The sequence below is a fragment of the Felis catus genome, chromosome B4 (genome assembly GCF_018350175.1).
Source record: "Felis catus isolate Fca126 chromosome B4, F.catus_Fca126_mat1.0, whole genome shotgun sequence".
NCBI classification, from domain to species: Eukaryota; Metazoa; Chordata; class Mammalia; order Carnivora; family Felidae; genus Felis; species Felis catus.
The window spans coordinates 117,330,120-117,350,276 of NC_058374.1; the positions used below are offsets into that span (position 1 = coordinate 117,330,120).

Here is a 20,157-nt window from a genome sequence, read left to right on the forward strand (position 1 = left end):
GTATCTAAGTGATGCCTTTGTGCCAGGTGAAAGCAGCATGCTCTATGAAGAGGTTTCCTTGTTGCTTGAAAAATAATAGTAAACGTTTGAGGAACACTATGTAGCAGGTATAGTTCAAGTGCCTAATTAGTAATTCAAGCAATCCTTCGAGCAGCCCAGTACTACCATCATCCCCAGTTTACTTATGAGGATAATGAGGCACAGAAACGCTAAGCAACTTACCCAAAGTCCCACAGCCAGACAGGACCAGTACTTGAATTGGAACCCAGGGAGGCTGGCTTTTGAACCTGCTCTGACCCACCGTGTAGACTTCTAAATAGACAAAGTGGCTCACTCCCTCACCTGCTGCGATTTGTAGGGAATACTTGTGCTTTGGTGAAAAACTGCATTGTCTAGAATTCAGGAGAAAACCCCTCTGGGCGATGTGATTCTGATTTTAGGGAAGCTGTTTGACAACTTTGTTAATTATAGATAAGTGACAGCAAAGTAGTGATTGTCTAGAGACATGCAAATCCTGTTCTGTCCTGCAGTGTTCAGTGGGCTTCTCTCCCACCCTCGGTTTTGCCCCATTTGTGCATTCATTTCAATATTTCTAATCTATAAATGCTTCTCTTATTCAGGTATTTTTTAACTTGTTATGAGGTCTGCCTACTTCCCTCCTAGTTGGTCAGTGAGTAAAATAAAATCCTTCATTTTTATGTCTGCATGAGAAGAATGATTTTCCCCACTTGGAAAATTATTTTATAACAAAGGAATTTCTCGACCTAAAGCTTCTCACTGAGGCCTTCCGTGACCTTCTGCTCATGCGCCCCCAGGCCCCCAGGCCCTTAACCTGCTCTGGCCATAGCACTGTTGTTCTACATAGCGCTGTTCTGACGCTCACATTTGCTGTTTGTGGCCTGTCTTCTCTCGCTGGAAGGGGGAGCTCCATGAGGAAAGAGGTCTTCGTCTGTTCTGCTCATGGATGTCTCCCAAATACCCTGATGGTGTCTTGGCATAAAGTGGATGCTCAAAAAAATTTTTTTGAAAGCAGTGAGGAGAGAATTGAATCTTTATAGGGAATAGTGGTATAAACACATCTTACTCAAAAGAGCTTACATTGGCTCGGTCGTTGCCATAACCTTTTTGTGAGTGTGGGACGTCTTTCAACTAAACATCATCTGTCATCTGTAAAATTGTTAATTTGTGTGGGACAGGGGAGGAAGCTATTTAATTTGTAAACTTCATTTTATCATCATATAAGAATCGTAAGCCTTGAGCTTAGATCCAGTTTTATTTATACTGAAAATATGACAAAAATTTTAATGAAAATAATTTGTCAATATGGGGGACCTATTTTTTTTCCCTTTAAAAGGAAGCGTGCGTCTTATTCAAATTGGACAAATGGCTTTAAATAACTAAACTCCACTGTGGGTAGATCTAGGCTGTAAATTACAAAGGAAAAGGAGGGCTGGGACAAAGGGCAGGTGGCTTTGTTCTCTGGAGAGGCTGTTGTCTCTGGTTAGCTCCAGGAGAGAGGGTGGGAAACATCTACTGTCAGGGGCAAGATTGAGGGGAGCCAATGGAAGACAAAGTGTTTACTGCTGAAAACCCGTTCTTCCTATAAGAGCAATGGTGCCTTCAAAAGTGGACTTTTCCTCCTAAATATAAAAAGTGCAGAATTTGATTTTGCATAAAGAATGGCATTACAATACTGGATAAAATGTCTACATCCAAAATAAAGTCTGGGCAGGGGAATGAGAAAGAGAAGCATTTTCTAATTAGTAAAAAGTTCAGGGAATATTTTAAAAAGATTTCTAGAAATTTCATGTGTTCATTGTATTTTAGGCAGAGAGTTGTGGGGAATCAGTACAGGAGCTTAGGCTGATGACGTATTTTAACTGAAGCAGGTCCCTGTTTGCATAATAACATATCAAACCTAGGGTGCCTGGGTGGCTCAGTTGGTTAAGCATCTGACTTTGCCTCAGGTCATGATTTCACAGTTTGTGAGTTCCAGCCAGCATTGAGCTCTGTGCTGGCAGCTTAGAGCCTGGAGCCTGTGTCTCCTTCTATCTCTCTGCACCCTCCCTCCCTTCCCCCCTCCCCCCCCCCCCCCCACGCAAGCACTCTGTCTCTCTGTCTCAAAAATAAACATTAAAAAATTGTTTTTTAATGTATGAAACTTAAATCTCAAGTATCAACAGTTTCTTGAACATTTTACTTAAAGATCCACAGTATGCTCTCTGAATTACCCACATTCCTTATAATGGCAGCCAGGTAAATTGGCCTTTCTTGTACCTGCATTTAAAAAAATTTTTTTTAATGTTTATTTATTTTTGAGAGACACAGTGACAGAGTGAGAGCAGGGGAGGGACAGAGAGAGAGGGAGACACAGAATCCAAAGCAGGCTCCAGGCTCTGGGCTATCAGCACAACGCCCAATATGGGGCTTAAACCCACAAGCTGTGAGATCATGACCTGAGCCGAAGCTGGATGCCTGGCTGAGCCACCCAGGCGCCCCTATTGTACCTGCATTTTAAGACCTAGTACTTCATTAACAATTCTAGGCGTTAAAGAATAAAAAATTTAGAAAAAAAAATCACTTGGGGGCTCCCAGGTGGCTCAGTTGGTTAAGTGTCTGACTCTTGATCTTGGCTGAGGTCATAATCTCAGGGTTCATGGTATCTAGCCCCACATCAGGCCCTGTGCTGACAGCCCAGAGCCTGCTTAGGATTCTCTCTCCCTTTCTCTCTGCCCTTCCCCCACTTGCATTCTCTATCTTGCTCTCAAAATAAGTAAATAAACATTTTAAAAAATGGTTAAAATGGTAAATTAAAAAAAAAAGGATGTTAGACAATGTCATAATCAACTTTTGCTGCAACGGTGCCATGTAACAGGCAGTGCCAAGAGTCACTGGCTTACCACGGCATTTGTGTTCCTCGTGATGAGCTTCAGGGATGCTGCCTCAGACTGTGGGCTGTGGAACTTAGCTCCAGGCTTTGGGTGGAGTTCAGGTTGGCTCCACGTGTCTCATTTGGGGGCAGCAGCTTCACAGCAGTGACAGGAGCACAAGAGGAAAAGTGCAAACATGTGAACCTTCTTAGACCTGGAATCAGCATGGTTATCCTGTCTACTGAACATTGCATTGGCCAAATTGAATCACATGGTCAAGCCCAAATTGGAGTGGGTGGGAAAAGAGTACTCCACCCACTTGAGCACAGTGCTGCACCGTCCGGTGAATGGGGGAAGGGGTGAAAGATTGAGAACGTCTATCCCCCTAAGTCATGCCCTGAGAACATGGTTCTGATACCTGGGGCTGGAATGCCATGGACTGGGATTCCAGGAAACATAAACTGCAGGGAGTCCTGTTTGGTAGAAACAATAACTGTAAAATACATTCAAATACGTGAATAAGTTTCTGTTGTCCCATCTGGAACACGGTGGTTCGAGCCCCTTAGTGCGGACCGCTGACCGCCTTCCTACCTGGCACATGAGCCACAGGCCCAGCCAACCCTGCCACCCAGACCTCCAAACCCACGGCAGCCTTCTGCCCTTTGGAGCAGGTTCCTCTGAGCATGTGCTTGAAGTTTCAGAGATATTTTAAAGCTTACTGTCTGAAGTGTTTGGCCAAAAAAACACCTCAAAATTTGAGACGACTGTTAGCAATTCTTAGTGCCAGTGATGAGAAACAAGTTTGTGGCTTCCACAAATAGTCGGGAGGGTGGTTCATATTAGGAACTGGAGCCAGCAGGCTGCGTATCCCAGCAGTTGTGCTTAGCAAGACTCGTGCGTGAGATGCAGGGGGGCGGTTTTGATCCAACAACGAAATGATTTACCGTCTTACAGACTGAGCGGCCATTGTGGTGAAGATTGATTTCTGTAAAGGATATCTCCTTTAAAGAGCTGTAAATAAAATGCCTTATGGGTTTTTGGAGAACATTCCTAATCTGCGTTCTCTTACCTGGAAAGCCCCATGGTGGCTTAGGGAAATAATAAAGTGTGTTTTTTCAGCTAAACATGTGAAAAGGAAGAAGTGAGTGACTACTTCTCGGGTGGCTAGGTACTTCCACGTCCATTCCCGAGTGGGAGGAACGTAGCTTGTCAGTCTGAAAGCTGCCCCTTTAAGACAAACGCACGAAAGATGTGAGTCGACCTTACGGGAGACAGGGAGACGGCCGTGGGTGGCAGAGCGCTACCTGCCTATTTCGTTTCAAAAATTGGTACAGAGAAGTCGCTGCAGGAGGTTATTCTGGCTTCCAGGTCTCCTGGAGTTAGGCACCTCCTCACCGCTTCCTTGTTCTGTGCACCCCGGCTTCAGCGTCTCCTTGTTGCTCTCATAGCAGATGAGCCCTCTTTCTCTCGACTCTGTCCCCCACCTCACAGCTTGCCTTTGAAGCTTCTCTCGGGCCAGAAGCCAATTTCCCCCCGTCTGGTCATCCCTGGCTTCCTCATCCTGGTACTGGAATGTCGCCCCTATCCTGCCCAGACTAAAAGCCAGGACGCTTCATGTGTCCAACCATGACAGGTGGTCTGAGGTGAAGCTTTGGAGGCCAGCCCAACCAACTATTCTTTCCTAATATAACAAATGGCTCCCCCCCCCTTTAGTTGAGAGAATTTATTGTTTTTATTTTTTAATTCCAGTATAGCTAACATGCAGTGTTATATTAGTTTCAGGTGTACAATATAGGGTTTCAACAATTCCATGCATCCGTCAGTGCCCATCATGATAAGTGACCTCCTTCATCCTACTAATGTAATGAATATTGACAATGTAAGTGGATTATTATTAGTAGTAGAATCAGTACACATTGCCATGAAAGCTCTTAAGTGTCTGAAGATATGAAACTGCCTGGGGGAGTTAGGGAAGAATTTCTTTGAGAAGATTTCTTTATTACTGGGTCATCGCAGATAAGTAGGACTTTATCAGGCTCCAGGGCTAGGGAGCAGCATTTTGGACAGAAGGAAGAACACTTACAAAGTCCACACCAGAGAGTATTTTATAAGCAGGGAAGACATGCTTTTCCCATCTCGGCGTGTGTGGCAGTGGGTTTGATCTGCAACATGATCAACATGTCCCCAACATGTCATGGGGAAGCCAAGGGCTCTTCGAGTGGCCTTAGTGATTCTTCAGTTCCACAAGTTTTTATCAGTTCCGGAGGCAGCGCGTCCTGTAGTTACGGTGACTGATAGACCCCAGTCCCCTACCTAAAAGCACTCATCATGGAATCCAGCATTTCACAGCAAACCAAGGACTGGCGGCTGACCACCAACGGCGTAGATGGGACGGGTGGGAGCAGACGATAGCGTTAAGTGGGAATCGCTTGACTGGGGACTCATTCTGCAAGTGGGCGGTTCATGAATCTCTCAAGTTACTCCCAGTGCCACCCTGCTGCCCAAGGGGATGTGTGCTGTGACCACAAGGATCACCGGGCTTCCCTGTGTTTCTGAATCGCGGCCATTTATGAAAATGAACTCAGAAGGCACCTGAGTCCAAGTGGCCTGTGAGAGCGACTTTTTTGTTATAGGTTCACTGGGGGAGGAACGGTAGGAGCTGAGGCGCTCGCCCCGAGACCCCCTCCCTAGCACCCTGAGCCGCACCTATGAGGACAGGTTCTCACCCAGCCTCCTTCCCCCAGGTATGGAGAGCGCGATCACGCTGTGGCAGTTCCTGTTGCAGTTGCTGTTAGACCAGAAGCATGAGCATCTGATCTGCTGGACCTCCAGCGATGGCGAATTCAAGCTCCTCAAAGCGGAAGAAGTGGCCAAACTGTGGGGACTCCGCAAGAACAAAACAAACATGAACTACGATAAGCTGAGCAGAGCCCTTCGATACTACTACGACAAGGTAAGCCCTCGACCTTAGGGAGACCGGGAGACGGCCGTGGGTGGCAGAGCGCTACCTGCCTATTTCATTGATGAAAGCAGGTAATCACGGGCCATGAAGCAAATTAGAAAAATCAAATGGAGGCAATTAATGCAGGGGGGTGGCGGCTGGTGGAGGGGAGAGCTGTGTTCTGGGGATTTGTTTTCTGGAAGCCCTTTGGGTGTTCCTGTGGGTCAGATTGTGTTCCCTCTGCGTTTTCACCTGCGATTGCTGCAGACCTCTGCTAACAACAGAGATTGGGGATGGGCCTCCCCATCGTTAGGGCCTCCCTCATCATTAGTTGCTTGAGTGACAGGATGAATGTTAAAATCTAGAAAGTCTGTTTATCCTGGGTCTTTTCCTGGGAATTTGGTAGCTTGGGCAAGTTCATTAACAATCTAGTGCCTCAGTGTCCTCATTTATAAAATGGTTGATCCTAGTAGTTCCATCTTGGGATTTTACGAAGACTAAACACGTACAGCACTTAGAATGCTTGCTGCCAATCTGGGGTTTGCACCTTTCGTGGGAAATTTCTCTCATTGAAAGAAAAACCATTTTCCTTTTTAAGTCTCAGAGATGAGTCAGAGTGCTTTGTTAAGCGATAACACAGCATAGTTGCCAAAGCAGGGACAGTTGGGGTGAGTTTTACTGCATTTCTGGAAAAGCAGTTAATGCACCTGCTGGGGCAAAATTATTGCTATTTAGGGGTAATCATTTCAGGCCTGTGATTTTGGCCATTTCTGCGTGGATCTGTTGTTGCTGTACATTTAGCCCCATAGACATAAAGACTTAGAGTCCTATTAAGGGTAAGCTTTTGTTCTGGTTTTACTGTTCATATTGAAAGGTGAATTAAAAGCTGATTTAAATATTAGTTCCTGATCTATATTTAGTGCCTGCCTTTTGCCAACCTCTTTGGAATTCAAGACAGAAGGATTACACATCTCAGGAAATGGAGGCATCATTAATTATAAAGTGTTCCTTTATATGATCGTAATTACATATGATTATGTCATTGAAATGTTAAAGGTGCTTTCCTTTAATGTAGCAATTAATTAGTTCTGGCCTAATGCAGAGTCCTACTAAGATGTGAAAGCGCTTCTTGCAAATTGCCCGGTCTGAAAGACTTGCAGAGGGTTTATTGTTTTGCATTTTCCCCCAGGTTCTAAGTTGCACAATGGGAATTGGGGCCCTCTGAAGGAAAACAGTCATCATGCCTTTTGGCAGGGGGCCTGAAAGCATGGATTTGAGACTAAAAAAACGTATTGTTTTAAACTAAGGTGTCAAAGGTATGGAGTCCTGCCTCAGTATCTGTGACTCGTTCTCTCTCTTCTTGTGGCTTGGGCACTGGAGCCAAGGATCATGTGTCTTCAGCATGAAGGAAGGTCATGGGCTGGAAGTGACTCCTCAAAAGACGAGCAGAACCATTGCTATTTAGATTATACTTGATCTCCCTCGGAAGACCTTAAATGTCTAGGGAAAGTAATTTCAGGGCCTCTGGTCACCGGGTGTGTTTTGGTACCTTCTGTGTCTAAGGCACTGTGCTGCTGCCCTTGACTCATTTAAACTACAACAGCCTCCCGAGATGGACCTGACGGCCTCTCCTGTTACATACGACACAGGAGGGCTTTGAGGAGAAACATGCCCGCGCTCCTGTCCCCAGGAGACAGTAGTAGAGCCAGGGTTTGAACCCGGCTTGTCTGCCCACATTCCTGGCCAAAAGGCATATGCCGTACCTTCTGGGCCGTTTCTTTCCTTTGCCTCCTGAATATTTGAGTTCCAGGTAGGCAGTCAGGTAGCACAAAAGTTATATTTCTGTTTATTATCAAATACTGAAGAATCCTGGCGTGCGCCGTGCCTCAGGTTGAGCTCACGGCCCTGGGTCCCAATGGCCAGTGTGGTCTACTCACCCTGTTGTCCTCTTCCTCTCCCACGGGGGCCGAGCTTGAGGTTTGGCCACGTGACCTTTGAGCAGCCAGCTGGTGCTAACAGAGCAGGAGCAGCTCTTGTCCAGTGTGTCACGCAGGCTTGGCCACCAGGGCAAGATGCTTTATGTCCTTCCTTCCACATGTGTGCTCAATACCTATGTGTGTACACAATACACATGTGTACACAACACATGTGTCATGGACACACTATACATGTGCGTGCACAATATACACGTGTATATGTAATACACATGCACGGACACACTATACTTGTGTGCACATTATACACGCTTGTATGCCATGTACGTGTCTGTGTACGCAACATACATATGTATACACATGATATGCATGCACACAGCGTAATATACACACACATATGCAGTATTTGTGTGCACACACTATACACACGTGTGTGCAATGTACATGTGTATGCACACGGCATGTATGTGCATGTATGTGATATACATGTACATGTATACAGTATGCATTCATGCACACAATGCGTGTGCAAAATACATGCACATATGCATACACAGTATATGTGTATGCACAACTATGTGTACACCCAATATACATGTGTGTGCATGCTGTATATATGTGCATGTACACAGTAAGCATGCATGTATGCATGCATGTATACACAACACACATCCAAAGGTACACAGTACACATGTGAGTATATGCAATATACATGCATGTGTGCACAGTACACGTGTGTACACAATATACATGGCATGTATACAATACACATGTGTGCACATGGGCATTTGAATCTTTCTCATGAAATGTTCTCAAGCGATGAGTAAGTATGATCATTAGGCTCCTGATACAGTTTAAAATGCAAAGGGAGGCAAGAAAGGGGGCAGAGGATGAAGGGGAAGGGGGGAGTGGAGAGGGCCTGGAGTGGGGAGGAAAAAAAGAGGGGAGGGAGAGGAGAGGAGGAAGAGAGATGGCAACAGTCACAAAAATTTTAGTAGGTTTTACATTTCACAGTGAACACTTCTTTCGACTTTGCCGGAGTTACTCTGTGACTTTATCTATGTGTTGAACCGTAAGAAATTGCTGGTGTCTGACTATTTTTGACCCACAAAAATGGCAGGGTCACATGGTTTGGGTTCTAACCTGAGAGACAGAATTGAGGAGGGTCTTTGTGACTGTGAAGCTCCTGGCCCCATGGACACTCATAGAGGTGCCCCTCCCTCACTGCTGGCGTTCCTCACAGTGACCTGGCTCTCAGAGTGACCCTGCTGCCCTTTGGTGTCTTCCTCAGCCCCCTCCTCCGTCCTTCCGTCCTGTGCATCCTTGGCTTCCTTCCTAAAACCGGTAAAACAGTAGAGCCTGCACCATGGGGCAGCCACGGGGTGGTGCTGGGGGTTAGCTGAGTTCACACATGGTCAGTTCAGAGAACAGTGCTCAAAATACATTAGGTGCTACAAAGTATTAGCCAGAGTAATGATTCAGATGATATTTTCCTTGTAACTTGAAAGCTTGAGACAGGTGCGCAGAAGAAAATTAGGACCTGTGTACCTCCTTCCCGCACGAGCACACGAGGTCTGGGGGTTAAAGCTCCTGTCGCATATGAGCTACCACGAGTGCTTTGTCGTCATGCTTTTCGGTGGCTAAAGATGGATGACCACGGTTTGTTTACCCAACTGCCTGTCTTTATTTATGTGTGCTGTTCTGAAATTCAGCGACTAAGACGCTTTAATAGTTATTTATTTGTCTATTTATTTATTTAATGTTTACTTTTGAGGGAGGGAGGGAGGAAGACCAGGGGAAAGGCAGAGAGAGGGAGAGAGAGAATCCCAAGCAGACTCTGTGCTGTCAACACAGAGCCTGACACGGGGCTTGAACTCAGGAACCATGAGATCGTGACCTGATCTGAAATCGAGAGTCGTCGGATGCTGAATCGACTGAGGCACCCCAAGGCGCCCCCAAGATGCTTTAATATTTAAATGATGCTTCCTTGCCCCTCTGAATCAAAGTGCACGCCTCTCCGTGCACCCCCAGTTGGAGCCGGTCTCCATCTTCCCTGTGCTCCCTGAGCAGCCAGCAGGGGTGTTACACTCTGCTGTCCGGGCTGGAGTCCAGCAGTCCCTCTGCCTCCGAGTCTCAGTTCACCCATGGGAGAGGAAGCATCACCGTAGCGCCTTCCCTCATTGGATAGTGTGAGGATTAAATGTGACCACGTGTACGAGGTGCTCAGCACAGCGTCAGGTACCTGTTAGGTAGACATTCGATATATGCTTGTCATTTCTCTGATCTGTGCTTATGAAATGTACTGCATTGTGTGACAGTTGCCTGCTTACAGAGCTGTGTTCCTCACAAAACCATCTTCACTGTGGTCTCCCGGCTTACCCACTTTTGCTGTCCTGGCACCTTGTATATGGTCTGGCACATAAGAGTTGCTCGGTAAATGTGAAACGAAAGAGCGATTGGATAACGTAATGAAGCAGACGCTACCCAGATACAAATCACTTATGTAATGAAAGGTGACATTAAGTACACGCTCAACTCACAAACAGAGTGTTAATGTCCTGGGGCTGTCATAGCCACAAAGTGTGGGGTCGGGACAACAGAAGTCTATCGTCTTGCAATTGTGGAGACCAGAAGTCCGAAATCAATGTGACAGCAGGGCCGTGTTCCCTCTGAGACCCTAGGTAAATCCTTCCTTGCTTCCTCCTAACGTCTGGAAGTGGCTGTTGGTCCTTGGTGTTCTTGGCTTTTAGCTGCATCACTCCAGTCTCTGCCTGTCTTGTCACGTGATGTTATCCCTGTGTGTCTCTGTGTCCAAATTTCCCTCTTCCAAGGACACGAGTTCTACGGGATTAGGGACCACCCTGAGGACCTCCTCTTAAATACGTCTGCAAAACCCTATTTCCAAGTGAGGTCACATTCACAGGTACCAGGGGTCAGGACTTCCACATTTTCGTTTCGGGGACATACTTCAATCTGTAATGTATACGTGTATTTCAGACACTGCTAGGCTCTTTTAGTTTTACAGAATTACAAAGGGGGAGCCTTGGAGATGATGGTTTGATGCAACACCCTCTGAAGGAAAACTGCATCCCGTGACATGCACAGTGGCTAGACCCAACAGCAGGTGTGAAGCTAGACTGTGTGCCAGGCACATCATGGCAGTGGCACTCTGCTGGGTTCCCAGGGTGGAAGCAAAGATGAAGATGAGTCTGGCCTTGGAAGGAGTCAGGGTCGTTGGGAATTCAGCACCTTCCTGCTCTGCGAGAGCCAACAGTTCTAATGGAGGACTTGGATGGGAAGAAGAGACCACCCTGGGGGCGCCTGGGTGGCTCCGTAGGTTAAGCGTCTGACTCTTGGTCTCAGCTCAGGTCTTGATCTCAGGGTCGTGAGTTCAACCCTGCGCTGGGCGTGAAGTGTACTTAAGGGGGAAAACAAAGACTACCCTAATAGCTCCAATTCTGGCTTCGCAGCGCCTGTGGCATGAGGCCCTGCATTTCTGTGGCTTGCCCATCACACGTGTGTTAGGGAAGGCTGGATGGTCAGGATCTGCTACTGAGCACTGCCGAGAACCTGCTGCCCCATGTACCACGTTTGAAGAGACTGCTGGGCAAACCCACGTAGAATCCCAGGAAAGGAGCGATGCCCAGGCTGGGATGCAGCATGTTTTGTGTCTCGGGCCTGGACTGAAGGCACCTGGTCAACTTGGAAACATGCAGGTCAAGGGAGGAGCCTGTGTCTGAGCCCGCGAGCACAGAAAGCAGAGGTCCTTGGTGCTTGGGCAGTTCAAAATCACTCTCCCCATACCGCGTGTTTCCTGCGGTCTCCCTGTACGTCCTAGGACATGGCTTTGTTCGTTGTTGTTCTGATGGTTGGATTTTGGGGGGAGGGTTTGTTTTTTACCTTTCTTAGAGTCTTCTGAACTGAATCTTCCGGAAGGTCCTTTTACAATCCGATGCGATAGTAAGGATCTCTTTCAGAGATTTTCCTTGTTAACGAATTTAACAACTATTTTTCACTCTTTAACATCAGACAGACTTGGTTTTTAAATCTATCATCTTGGGGTGGAGAAGCGAGGGGGGTCAAAGCCCAGAGCACGCCCATAAGTGGCCCCGTGAACTAGCCACACCCGAGGGCCCAAGCTCGAGGCACGTGAGGCACTGCCACGATCTACAGCATCTGTCCACCTCTCGAGTAGCTTCTGGGTGGTTTTCAGTCACATGTCCATCTCGTTCTTTCACCCTTTCTTTCACCTCTGCCTTTTTTCTTCCCTGGCTCAGCCTTTCCTTTGAAAACATACCCCCTGCCCTTGAATGGCTCCAGGGCTGGTCAGGGAGACACAACTGCCAGGCAGTTATAATAGAGCGTTAGCCTGGCTGTGACACCAGCATCTGCCAGGACAGGGAAGGGAAGTAAAGGCAGAGAGAAAGCCCCCGGAGGGCAAGACACCTGCCCCAGTGTGGAGCAAGGAGAATGGGTTTCAGGCTGAACCAAGTTGGGAAAGGATATACTGAGAAAGGGAACAGCATGTGCAAAAGCAGGGAGGCGTGAGAGAGTTTGACTTTTGGTTTCCCAGGGGAATTCCCAGGCTTTTCCAGGGAATGATGGGGAGGAGGGGGAGGGAAGAATGAGTGGGGAATAGAGCATGGAGCGTGTTAATGCTGAAGAGTTGGAACTTCGTGGCGAGGGCTGAAAGCGAGAGAGTGCCGTGGCCAGATTTGCATTTTGGAAATAAAAATCTTTGTCTCCTCTTGCTCTTCTTGGTGTTGATGCTGCTCCAGTCCGCACCTCCCCCCCGCCCCCCACCCCCACCCCGCTGATCTTTTTGGCCAGTTACCACATACGGATCTCTCTGGGCTGGCTGAGTGGGCTCTATCCCGCCTTCAGGTCGGGGTGTGCACCCCCCTCCCAGGGGGAGAAGGAGCCCAGTGGGGCTGCCGCTTGCTCACCCTTGCACACGCAGCAGCTGACTTCCGTGGAAGAAGCCCCAACCGCAGACTCCCTGAGCTGGCTGCGGGAGACCTGGAGGCTTACGCAATCCCTGTCCTTTTTCGTCCAGCAGAGCTCTTGTCCTTGTTGTTGTTGGCGGTGAGCATTCATCCCAGGGGGAGGCTGGAGGCTTTGCCAGCTCCCTTCTCATCAGGAGATTGAAATGGCGATATGATGAAAAATCCTCCTGTCTCCACAGCAACATCCCGGCTTATCCTCACAATGTACCCAACGGTCTTTGCTTAATTGGAAGAAGTTCAGGGGAGAACAGTCAAGACAGAGTCATTGGCAGCGTATTCCTGGAAGTAGAACGCGTCACCTTCTTAACTTAATTGGATAATTCATTTTAAATTGGGTGTGCAATCACGACAGGAAAATGTTCGTGTTAATAATACATATCGGAGACCGCCTGCCTGTGCCAAGAAGCCTGGCCCTGGCAGAGTTCTTTAATTCCCCAAAATAAATTTTACAAAGATAAAACGATGTATTGTCTGTCAGAGTGGAGAAGGAACAAAAGTCCAGCAAGCATTTGCATCCTGGAACTTTCTAGAACACTCTTGTTGGTTGTGAAATTCCACAGAAGCCCCGTGTATCCTGGGCTGTGTTCAGGAGTGTTTTGTACATCAAAGTTGTGCCCCCCTGTGCCCAGCCCTGGATCTGAGTGTTAAGGGTCTGGTGTTTCTGTTGGGTATTTTTTTTTTTCCCTTCCTGTCACATCAAGCTGCTCAGATGGTTTGAAGTACCACAGATGGTAACTACACTTTGCTTGGGGGCCGAGGGGAAAACTAGGGACTTTCTGGAAGCTTTCGGTCCTGGAAGCTGCCTAGAGACCGGCGCGGGGCGGGGCGGGGCGGGGAATGAGCTGGTTGCCTCACGAAGGTCTTCCAGCCTGGTCACACTGCCCCAGGCGTGAGCAGTCGGCCGAGGGGGCTGGGCTGTAGGGGGGCACCGCACGTCGGTGGGGGGTGCTGTCTGTTCTGCACACACTTCCAAGCTAGCTTCGTGGTGGCACTCAGCGTCCCCCCCAAGTAGGGCCGTTGCTAGGAAACACCCGGAGTCTTGAGGACCTTCAACACTGTGTTGACGGGGCTGCTGTGGACCGTGTTCAGCTGCCAGTGCTCCCCGGCAGCCTGGCCAGATCCACTTACGTCAGGCAGTTGCCCAAGCCCACACTGGTTTGCCAGCGAGAGTGTTCCTGCTTCTGGGCAGCTTCTCGCTGCGGGAAAATTCAGTGGTTGTGTAGACACGCTGACAGAACCCCTGACGTTCCCATCATACCGCCCACCACCCACCCACCAGCCCAGCTGCTCCTCTGGGCAGGCCTCCTCCCCACCTCCTGCCTGTGCTCTGACAACAGTTTACCCCGGCTCCTACCCCCTGTTTGTGACATAAGGAGCGGAAGCTCGCTTGTGTGGAGGATTTGTCTTAAGCCAGCCCCGTGGTAGATGTTTTTACATTTATTGACTCATTTTCTAACATGTGAAAGGCCTATCGTCACAGTTGGCAACGGGCCCATTTTAGTGGTGGGATACTGAGTCTCCGAGAGGTTAAGTAAGAGGCTCGAGACAGAGCAGCAGGTAAAGCAGCAGAACCTTCCGTCTAGGAGGCTTGACCCCCCCCCCCCCCCCCCCCCCCCCCCCCCCCGTTCACGCTGAGGATTGTGAGGCTGGAGGATCGCACAGCTACAGAGCCACGGGCCCAAACTTGAATCCCGCATTCCTAATATCGCTGGTTATTACCCCGGGGTAGGCAGAGAAAGGAGACTAACCCCTGTTTGTGCAAAATGACAGTGGAAGAACTGCTGGCTGAGTTCTCGGAGCCAGCCGAAAATGTGAGGTTTGGCAGCCCCGGACCCTCCCCCCACCCGCTTCCCACGTGTCCAGTGATGCTTCTTCCTAAAGAAGCCAGAGCAGGGCAGAGCACCCCCCTGCCTGTGCACCTGCCCAGCATCCTACAGCCTCTTGGAAAGACTCCAAACTCCCTCACCATCTGGCCCCAGCCAGACTGCCTCTCCCGCACCACCCCAGCCTGCCACCCCGCCATGGCACCTACTCCGACCTCATCCTTCCCCCGGCTCTCCCTCCGTTTTTCCTGCCTGGCCCACTATAGCTCATCCTCGGATGCCTCTCTGCTTCTCCTCCACCCGATGCCTGCACTTGGCGTTGTCTTCTCCGCTGTGTTCCCCTGCCCTTGTGCCTGCCTCGCTGATCGGGTGCTGGTCTTCCTTACCATTCCTCGTGTCTGTGCATCGCCTGGCACGCAGTGGGTGCCAAAGGAACGTAGGACGGACACGGGATGGACAAGCCTGAAGCAAACCTGATTCTCTGTAGCGTAGAAAGAAGTCCGTCATCTTGGAATGTCAGCACCACTGCCAAGGACCTAAGAAACCTGCCCTGCTTGCCTGCCCGCCCTCCAGTAAGTGAGGAGGAGGTGACTCTGAAAATCCATGGCAAAGGCAGGGTGAGAACACGCTCCCAGACCACCTGTGGCTCCCGGCCCCAGCGCTGGAGGTGGCTGCTCAAAGTCATTGTCGGCAACTCCCTGCCCCGCAGGGCAAACGGGAAAGCATGCGCTGGGGCAACGGTTTTACATTTGGTTTTATTAACACTCCAGAGGCCTTTAATAAAAATACCCTTGAGTGTTGAAAGAGAGCCAGCAGGGAGGCAAGACTCTCAGTTCCAGGGGAAGCAGCCACAAGCCCGGAGGGGATGGAAAAATGCTCTGAATGTCCACTTGCAGGTTGGGCATCCGGCCAGGCTCCTCTTGTTCACAGGCCCCCAGGATAGCACAGTAACTCGGGCGGCGAGGGTGAGGAGCCCTCCAATGTCAGGCTGGCCGAATTTGGAGAGACGGTTCACACGGCAGTTTAGCAGTGCCAGAGAATAAAGAAATCTCAACCCAAACCACAAAGAAACCTCCGCCGGGAGTCCGCCAATTCGAAGACAGAGTTGGAGCCCTTTATTGGCAGCACATTATTCTTAGAAGTTGGAAGGCGGATGTGTGTGTGTGTGCATGTGCTAGTGTGTGTGCTCCAAGCTTAAGCTTTAGACAGAGGACAGCCCTGGCGTCATCTGTCTCGGTGCCTTCGGTAGCCTGGCCGTGTACAGGCAGGCCAAGCTCTCAGGAAGGGCCATGCCTCCCTGCCCTGCTGGACAGAGCCTTTAAGAAGGGAGGGTGGTTATGTTTTGGTGGCTCAAAACAATAGAAATTTATTCTCTCAACATCCCAGAAGCCGGAAGTCCAAAATCAAGGTGTCAGCTGGGACATGCTCCCTTTGAAGGCTCTAGGGGGGAATCCTTCCTTGCCTTTTCCAGCTTCCAGTAGCCCCGGCAGCCCTCGGCGTTTCTCGGCTGTGACTGTGTGGCTTCAGCCTCTGTGTCTGTCCCTCTCCTTCTTCTGTGCCTTCTTCCCTGTGTGTCTCCCTGTGCCTTTCCTCTTGTTGTAAGGACTCTACGTGTTGAATTTGGTGCCCACTCTCTCCCCGATGATTCCAGCCCAAGATCCTTAACCGAGGACATTTGCAAAGATGTTGTTTCTAAATAAAGTCACATTGTGAGGTGCTGCGTGGAAATGAATTTGGGGGAGGCACTGTTCAACTCACTAGGGAAAGGAAAGACTGCCCCAGGGAGAGGCAGCTTAAGTTGGTGGGTCGGAGTCCTCACACAGCTGTTCCTTAGGATGGCAGGTGTGAGGTGAGCCTGCCCACGACAGATTCGCGGCGGAGCTCCGTATGGCCCTCCAACTGCTCTGTGTGCCTTTGGGTTCAGATGGCAGTGAGTAAGAGGGGCCAGATGCAAGCAGCCGTCAGATGCTTCAGGGACAGAGGCCGGATTCACTTCCTTTTCTGTTCCTCAGGGCCTACCAAGGAGCCTTCCATATGAAAGCGTCTGAAATGTTGTTGAAAGAATGCTTGCTTGTTAGAGAGGAGGAACTTTGAGCCTGACTCCTACAGTGAGTACTTGTTCTAACTTTGGAGAGAGGACAGTCAGGTTTTGTGTCAGGAAAGAGTGAGTCAGCCAGTGGTCTGGATGGGAACCCAAAATGAGGCGCTGAAGGAAGGGTGTTGGCTGGGAACTGGTGGCCCAGAGACACGTCTCCGCTACCAGTTTGTGAACCGAGCTTGGCGCCTCACGTCCCTCATCTGTAAAATGGGTATCAGCGTGTTGTAAGGATTATGTGAGATTATGCGTAAGCCTTCAGTAAACTATAAGGTGAGGTGCCCAAAGAGGGAATTCAGATTATTTGAGGGGCGCCTGGCTGGCTCAGTCGGTAGAGCGTGCCACTCTTGATTTTAGGATTGTAAGTTCAAGCCCCATGTTGAGTGTAGAGATGACCTAAAAACAAAATCTTAAAGAAAAAAAAGAATTTAGGTTACTTGAAGGCAGAGTCCGATGAAAAGACACTGTGATACAATGGGGATGCTATACAATTAGATCATTGCTTGCTAAGCAGAATTGCACTGGATGAGAGGTCCTGTGTTGAGGACCTCTGAGTGGGGCACTGATATATATTGATTTTTTAGAAAAAAAAAAATCAATACCCTGTGCAGTATTTTTGTTCTGCCTTTAGAGGTGAGCAAATGGAGGCCTACAGAAGTTCAATACCTTTCCCAAGGTCAGAGGAAGTAGAGAAACTGGGATTTGCAGCCAGGTCCATTCCCCCAGTGCTGGTTCCTTAACATCTGGCCCCCCTGGGATCCGGCCTGTGGATGCTCAGAGATGCTGGTCCGTGCTCCCCATGCTCACCTGCGAGCACTTCTGCTGCTTAGTGGGGGCCACGACCAGGCTGTGGGTGTGGATGCCAGCTTCCTGCTCTTCTTTGGTCAACCGTATCTCTTGGCTGTCACCCGCTTTGAGGTGGGCTTCTGAGGTCCGGTCTGCTGCAGTGGAGCCGCCGGGTCCCTGGTGCCTCGTGCAGGGTGACCTGTCAGAGCAGGCCCCTCCTCTCCTCTGTGGGTGGGCAGAGGCAGTTGTATTTCCAGCTAAGGAATAGACTTTAGCGAAAGCTGGTCTTCCTCACGAGGAGCCAGAAATGACCTTTCCTAAGGACCTTGCTTCCTTAGCACAAAGCTGGTTTTCCCAGGCTCTCTGCAGGTACCCCCCACCCCGTTACTCTGGAATGCAGAGCCCCAGGGTCCCAGCCTGCTGACTTGAGCAGCAGCCTCCGAGCCAACAGTGGCTGCTTTCTGGGGGAGGGCGTGGCAGGGACAGGATTGGTTTAAGCTTCATCTCCACCCTTTGCAAAGCTGCTGGTCTTGGGCTGGTAAGTGTTTCTTTCAGAGCCTGCTTCATTCTTGAAAAGAAAAACAAAGGGCTTGATTTGACAACTAGTGCATATGAAACATATGTTATTTAATGTGAAAATGCAGAGAAGCAAAAAGAAATATTACAAATCACTGGCAATCCTACCACTGTTTTATCATACATCTTTTGAGATTTTTTCTTTTCTTTTATATAGTTATTTCGTTAAAATAATGGAAGCATCCCATTCATGCTGCTTTTTTCACTTAATGTGCGTTTATTTTTATTTTTTTAAGTTTACTTATCTATTTTGAGAGAGAGACAATGTGAGTGAGGGAGGGGCAGAAAGAGAGGGAGAGAGAGGATCCCAAGCAAGTTCTGTGCTGTCAGCGTAGAGCCCGATGCAGGGCTCGAACTCACCAAACCTTGAGATCACGACCTGAGCCAAAGCCAAGAGTCTGACGTTTAACCAACTGAGCTACCCAGGTGCCCCTTCACTTACTGTACATTTATTTAAAGGCATAGGAAATGTTCACAATGCACTGTCGTCTTCAATAGTCATGTGGGGAGCCCCTGGGTGGTTCAGTCAGTTAAGCATCCAACTTCAGTTCAGGTCATGGTCTCACGACTTGTGAGTTCAAGCCCCATGTCGGGCTCTGTGCTGACAGTTCAGAGCCTGGTCCATGCTTCAGATTCTGTCTCTCTCTCTGTCTCTCTGTGTGTGTCCCAAATATAAACAAACATTAAAAAAATTCTTAAAGTAAAATAGCCACATGGTATTCCACTGTAGGGCCCTCCCAGTATTTAACCCACTCCTGTGGGACAGGAAGTTGGGTATAACCTCCTTTCGCATCAATAGCCTTGACTTCTTCATCTTTAAAATGGGATCCCAGTGCTGGGCTGTGGCTGTGCGAGTATGGCATGTGGTAGGCTCTCGTAAATGCTTGCTTCTTGCCTTTGCTCTTTCTGGCCCCGGTTCCTTTCATGTAGGGTATCTACCGTGGTGAGATGAATGTCCTCAAAATAAATCCATCCTGCTTCCCCTGCCCAGGGATCTTGGTGACAGGCGTGCAGGGCCAGCAGCCCGCACTGCCCTCCCCTGGGACCCAGCCCCAGCAGACACCGCAGAGCGGGGCTGCTCCCTCCTGTCTGGGCAGTGTGTTTCCTGCTCTGAGAGGCAATGGAGAACAGCGGAGATCGGCTGGAGTGTCTGCTTAGTGTCTGTACCGCTTGCCGGGCTAGACGGGCTGCCTCTCTTCCTCCTGAGTGGGACACTTGGATTCCACATCTGCTGCCCTGAGGGCCAGCCCCCTCCACCCCACCCCTGAATTCGTTGGAGTGTGTGAGGTTTTTTTCACAGTGCATGTTGAGTGCTGGCCATGCTAGGTATGACCTGCTGTAAGCCTTGCGTCTATTTTTTGTCTGAACCCAACTAAATAAAACATCGTGTTTCCTCTGTTGGTCGAGATATATAAACCAGATGTAATTCTGTCTTCCATATGACCCAGCTCAGCACCCAGAACTGTGGCTAAAGTAAGGGGAATACACGCAGCCTTCTATGGGTTTAATTTTGACGATTTATTTGTCACCGGGGTGGATACAGAGTGGATTTTATGTTTTGTTTTGCTTTCGCTTAAATGGGAATGTAAAAATAATAATACTAAGAGCTACTGTGTATTGTGGGCTTATCGTGTGTGGCTATGTCAGGTGTTCTGCTATAAGCTTTAAATGGATTATTTCATTCAATTTCATGAGGCAGGTGGTAGATCAGTCCCCATTTTATAGATGGGGAAACTGAGACACGTGGCTGGTAAGAGACAGGAGCGGTAGTTGAATTCACTCCTTATAATCCCAGTGACAGCCTTTGTGACACAGTCAAGTGGGCGTGTGCGGAAGGATCCATCACTCTGTCTTCTCAGCCCTGTTGCTGCTGCTGTTGGATTAGGAGAAGGTTGGGCTGTTAGGAAGAATCTCCTGCACGGCCTTTCCTGCCGTGTTAGTGAGCCGCTGACATTTTCCAGTTTTGAGAACAAGACAGGTGAATTGCAGAATCAGAGGGTAGGAGTCCTGCCGTTCCTGGAAGCCCTCAAATGGTGGAAAATCAAGGGAGCTGTAGCCATACCTGTGGAGAACCCATAACTAGTCTGGCTCCTCCTTGGTCCAGGAATGGCAGTGGGGAGGGCAGG

At 49.1% G+C, this 20,157-nt stretch overlaps 1 protein-coding gene across 3 annotated transcripts in view; it reads left to right on the forward strand.

The window, feature by feature from the left end:
- The window catches only part of ELK3 (ETS transcription factor ELK3), a 66,976-nt gene that overhangs the window by 21,111 nt on the left and 25,708 nt on the right, over window positions 1-20,157 (forward strand). For all 3 annotated transcript variants that reach the window (XM_023257339.2, XM_023257338.2, XR_006600981.1), the window contains exon 2: window positions 5,615-5,823. In XM_023257339.2, the coding sequence (XP_023113107.1) occupies window positions 5,617-5,823 (207 nt within the window). In that variant the 5' untranslated portion in view covers window positions 5,615-5,616. The remainder of the gene's footprint in view (window positions 1-5,614; window positions 5,824-20,157) is intronic.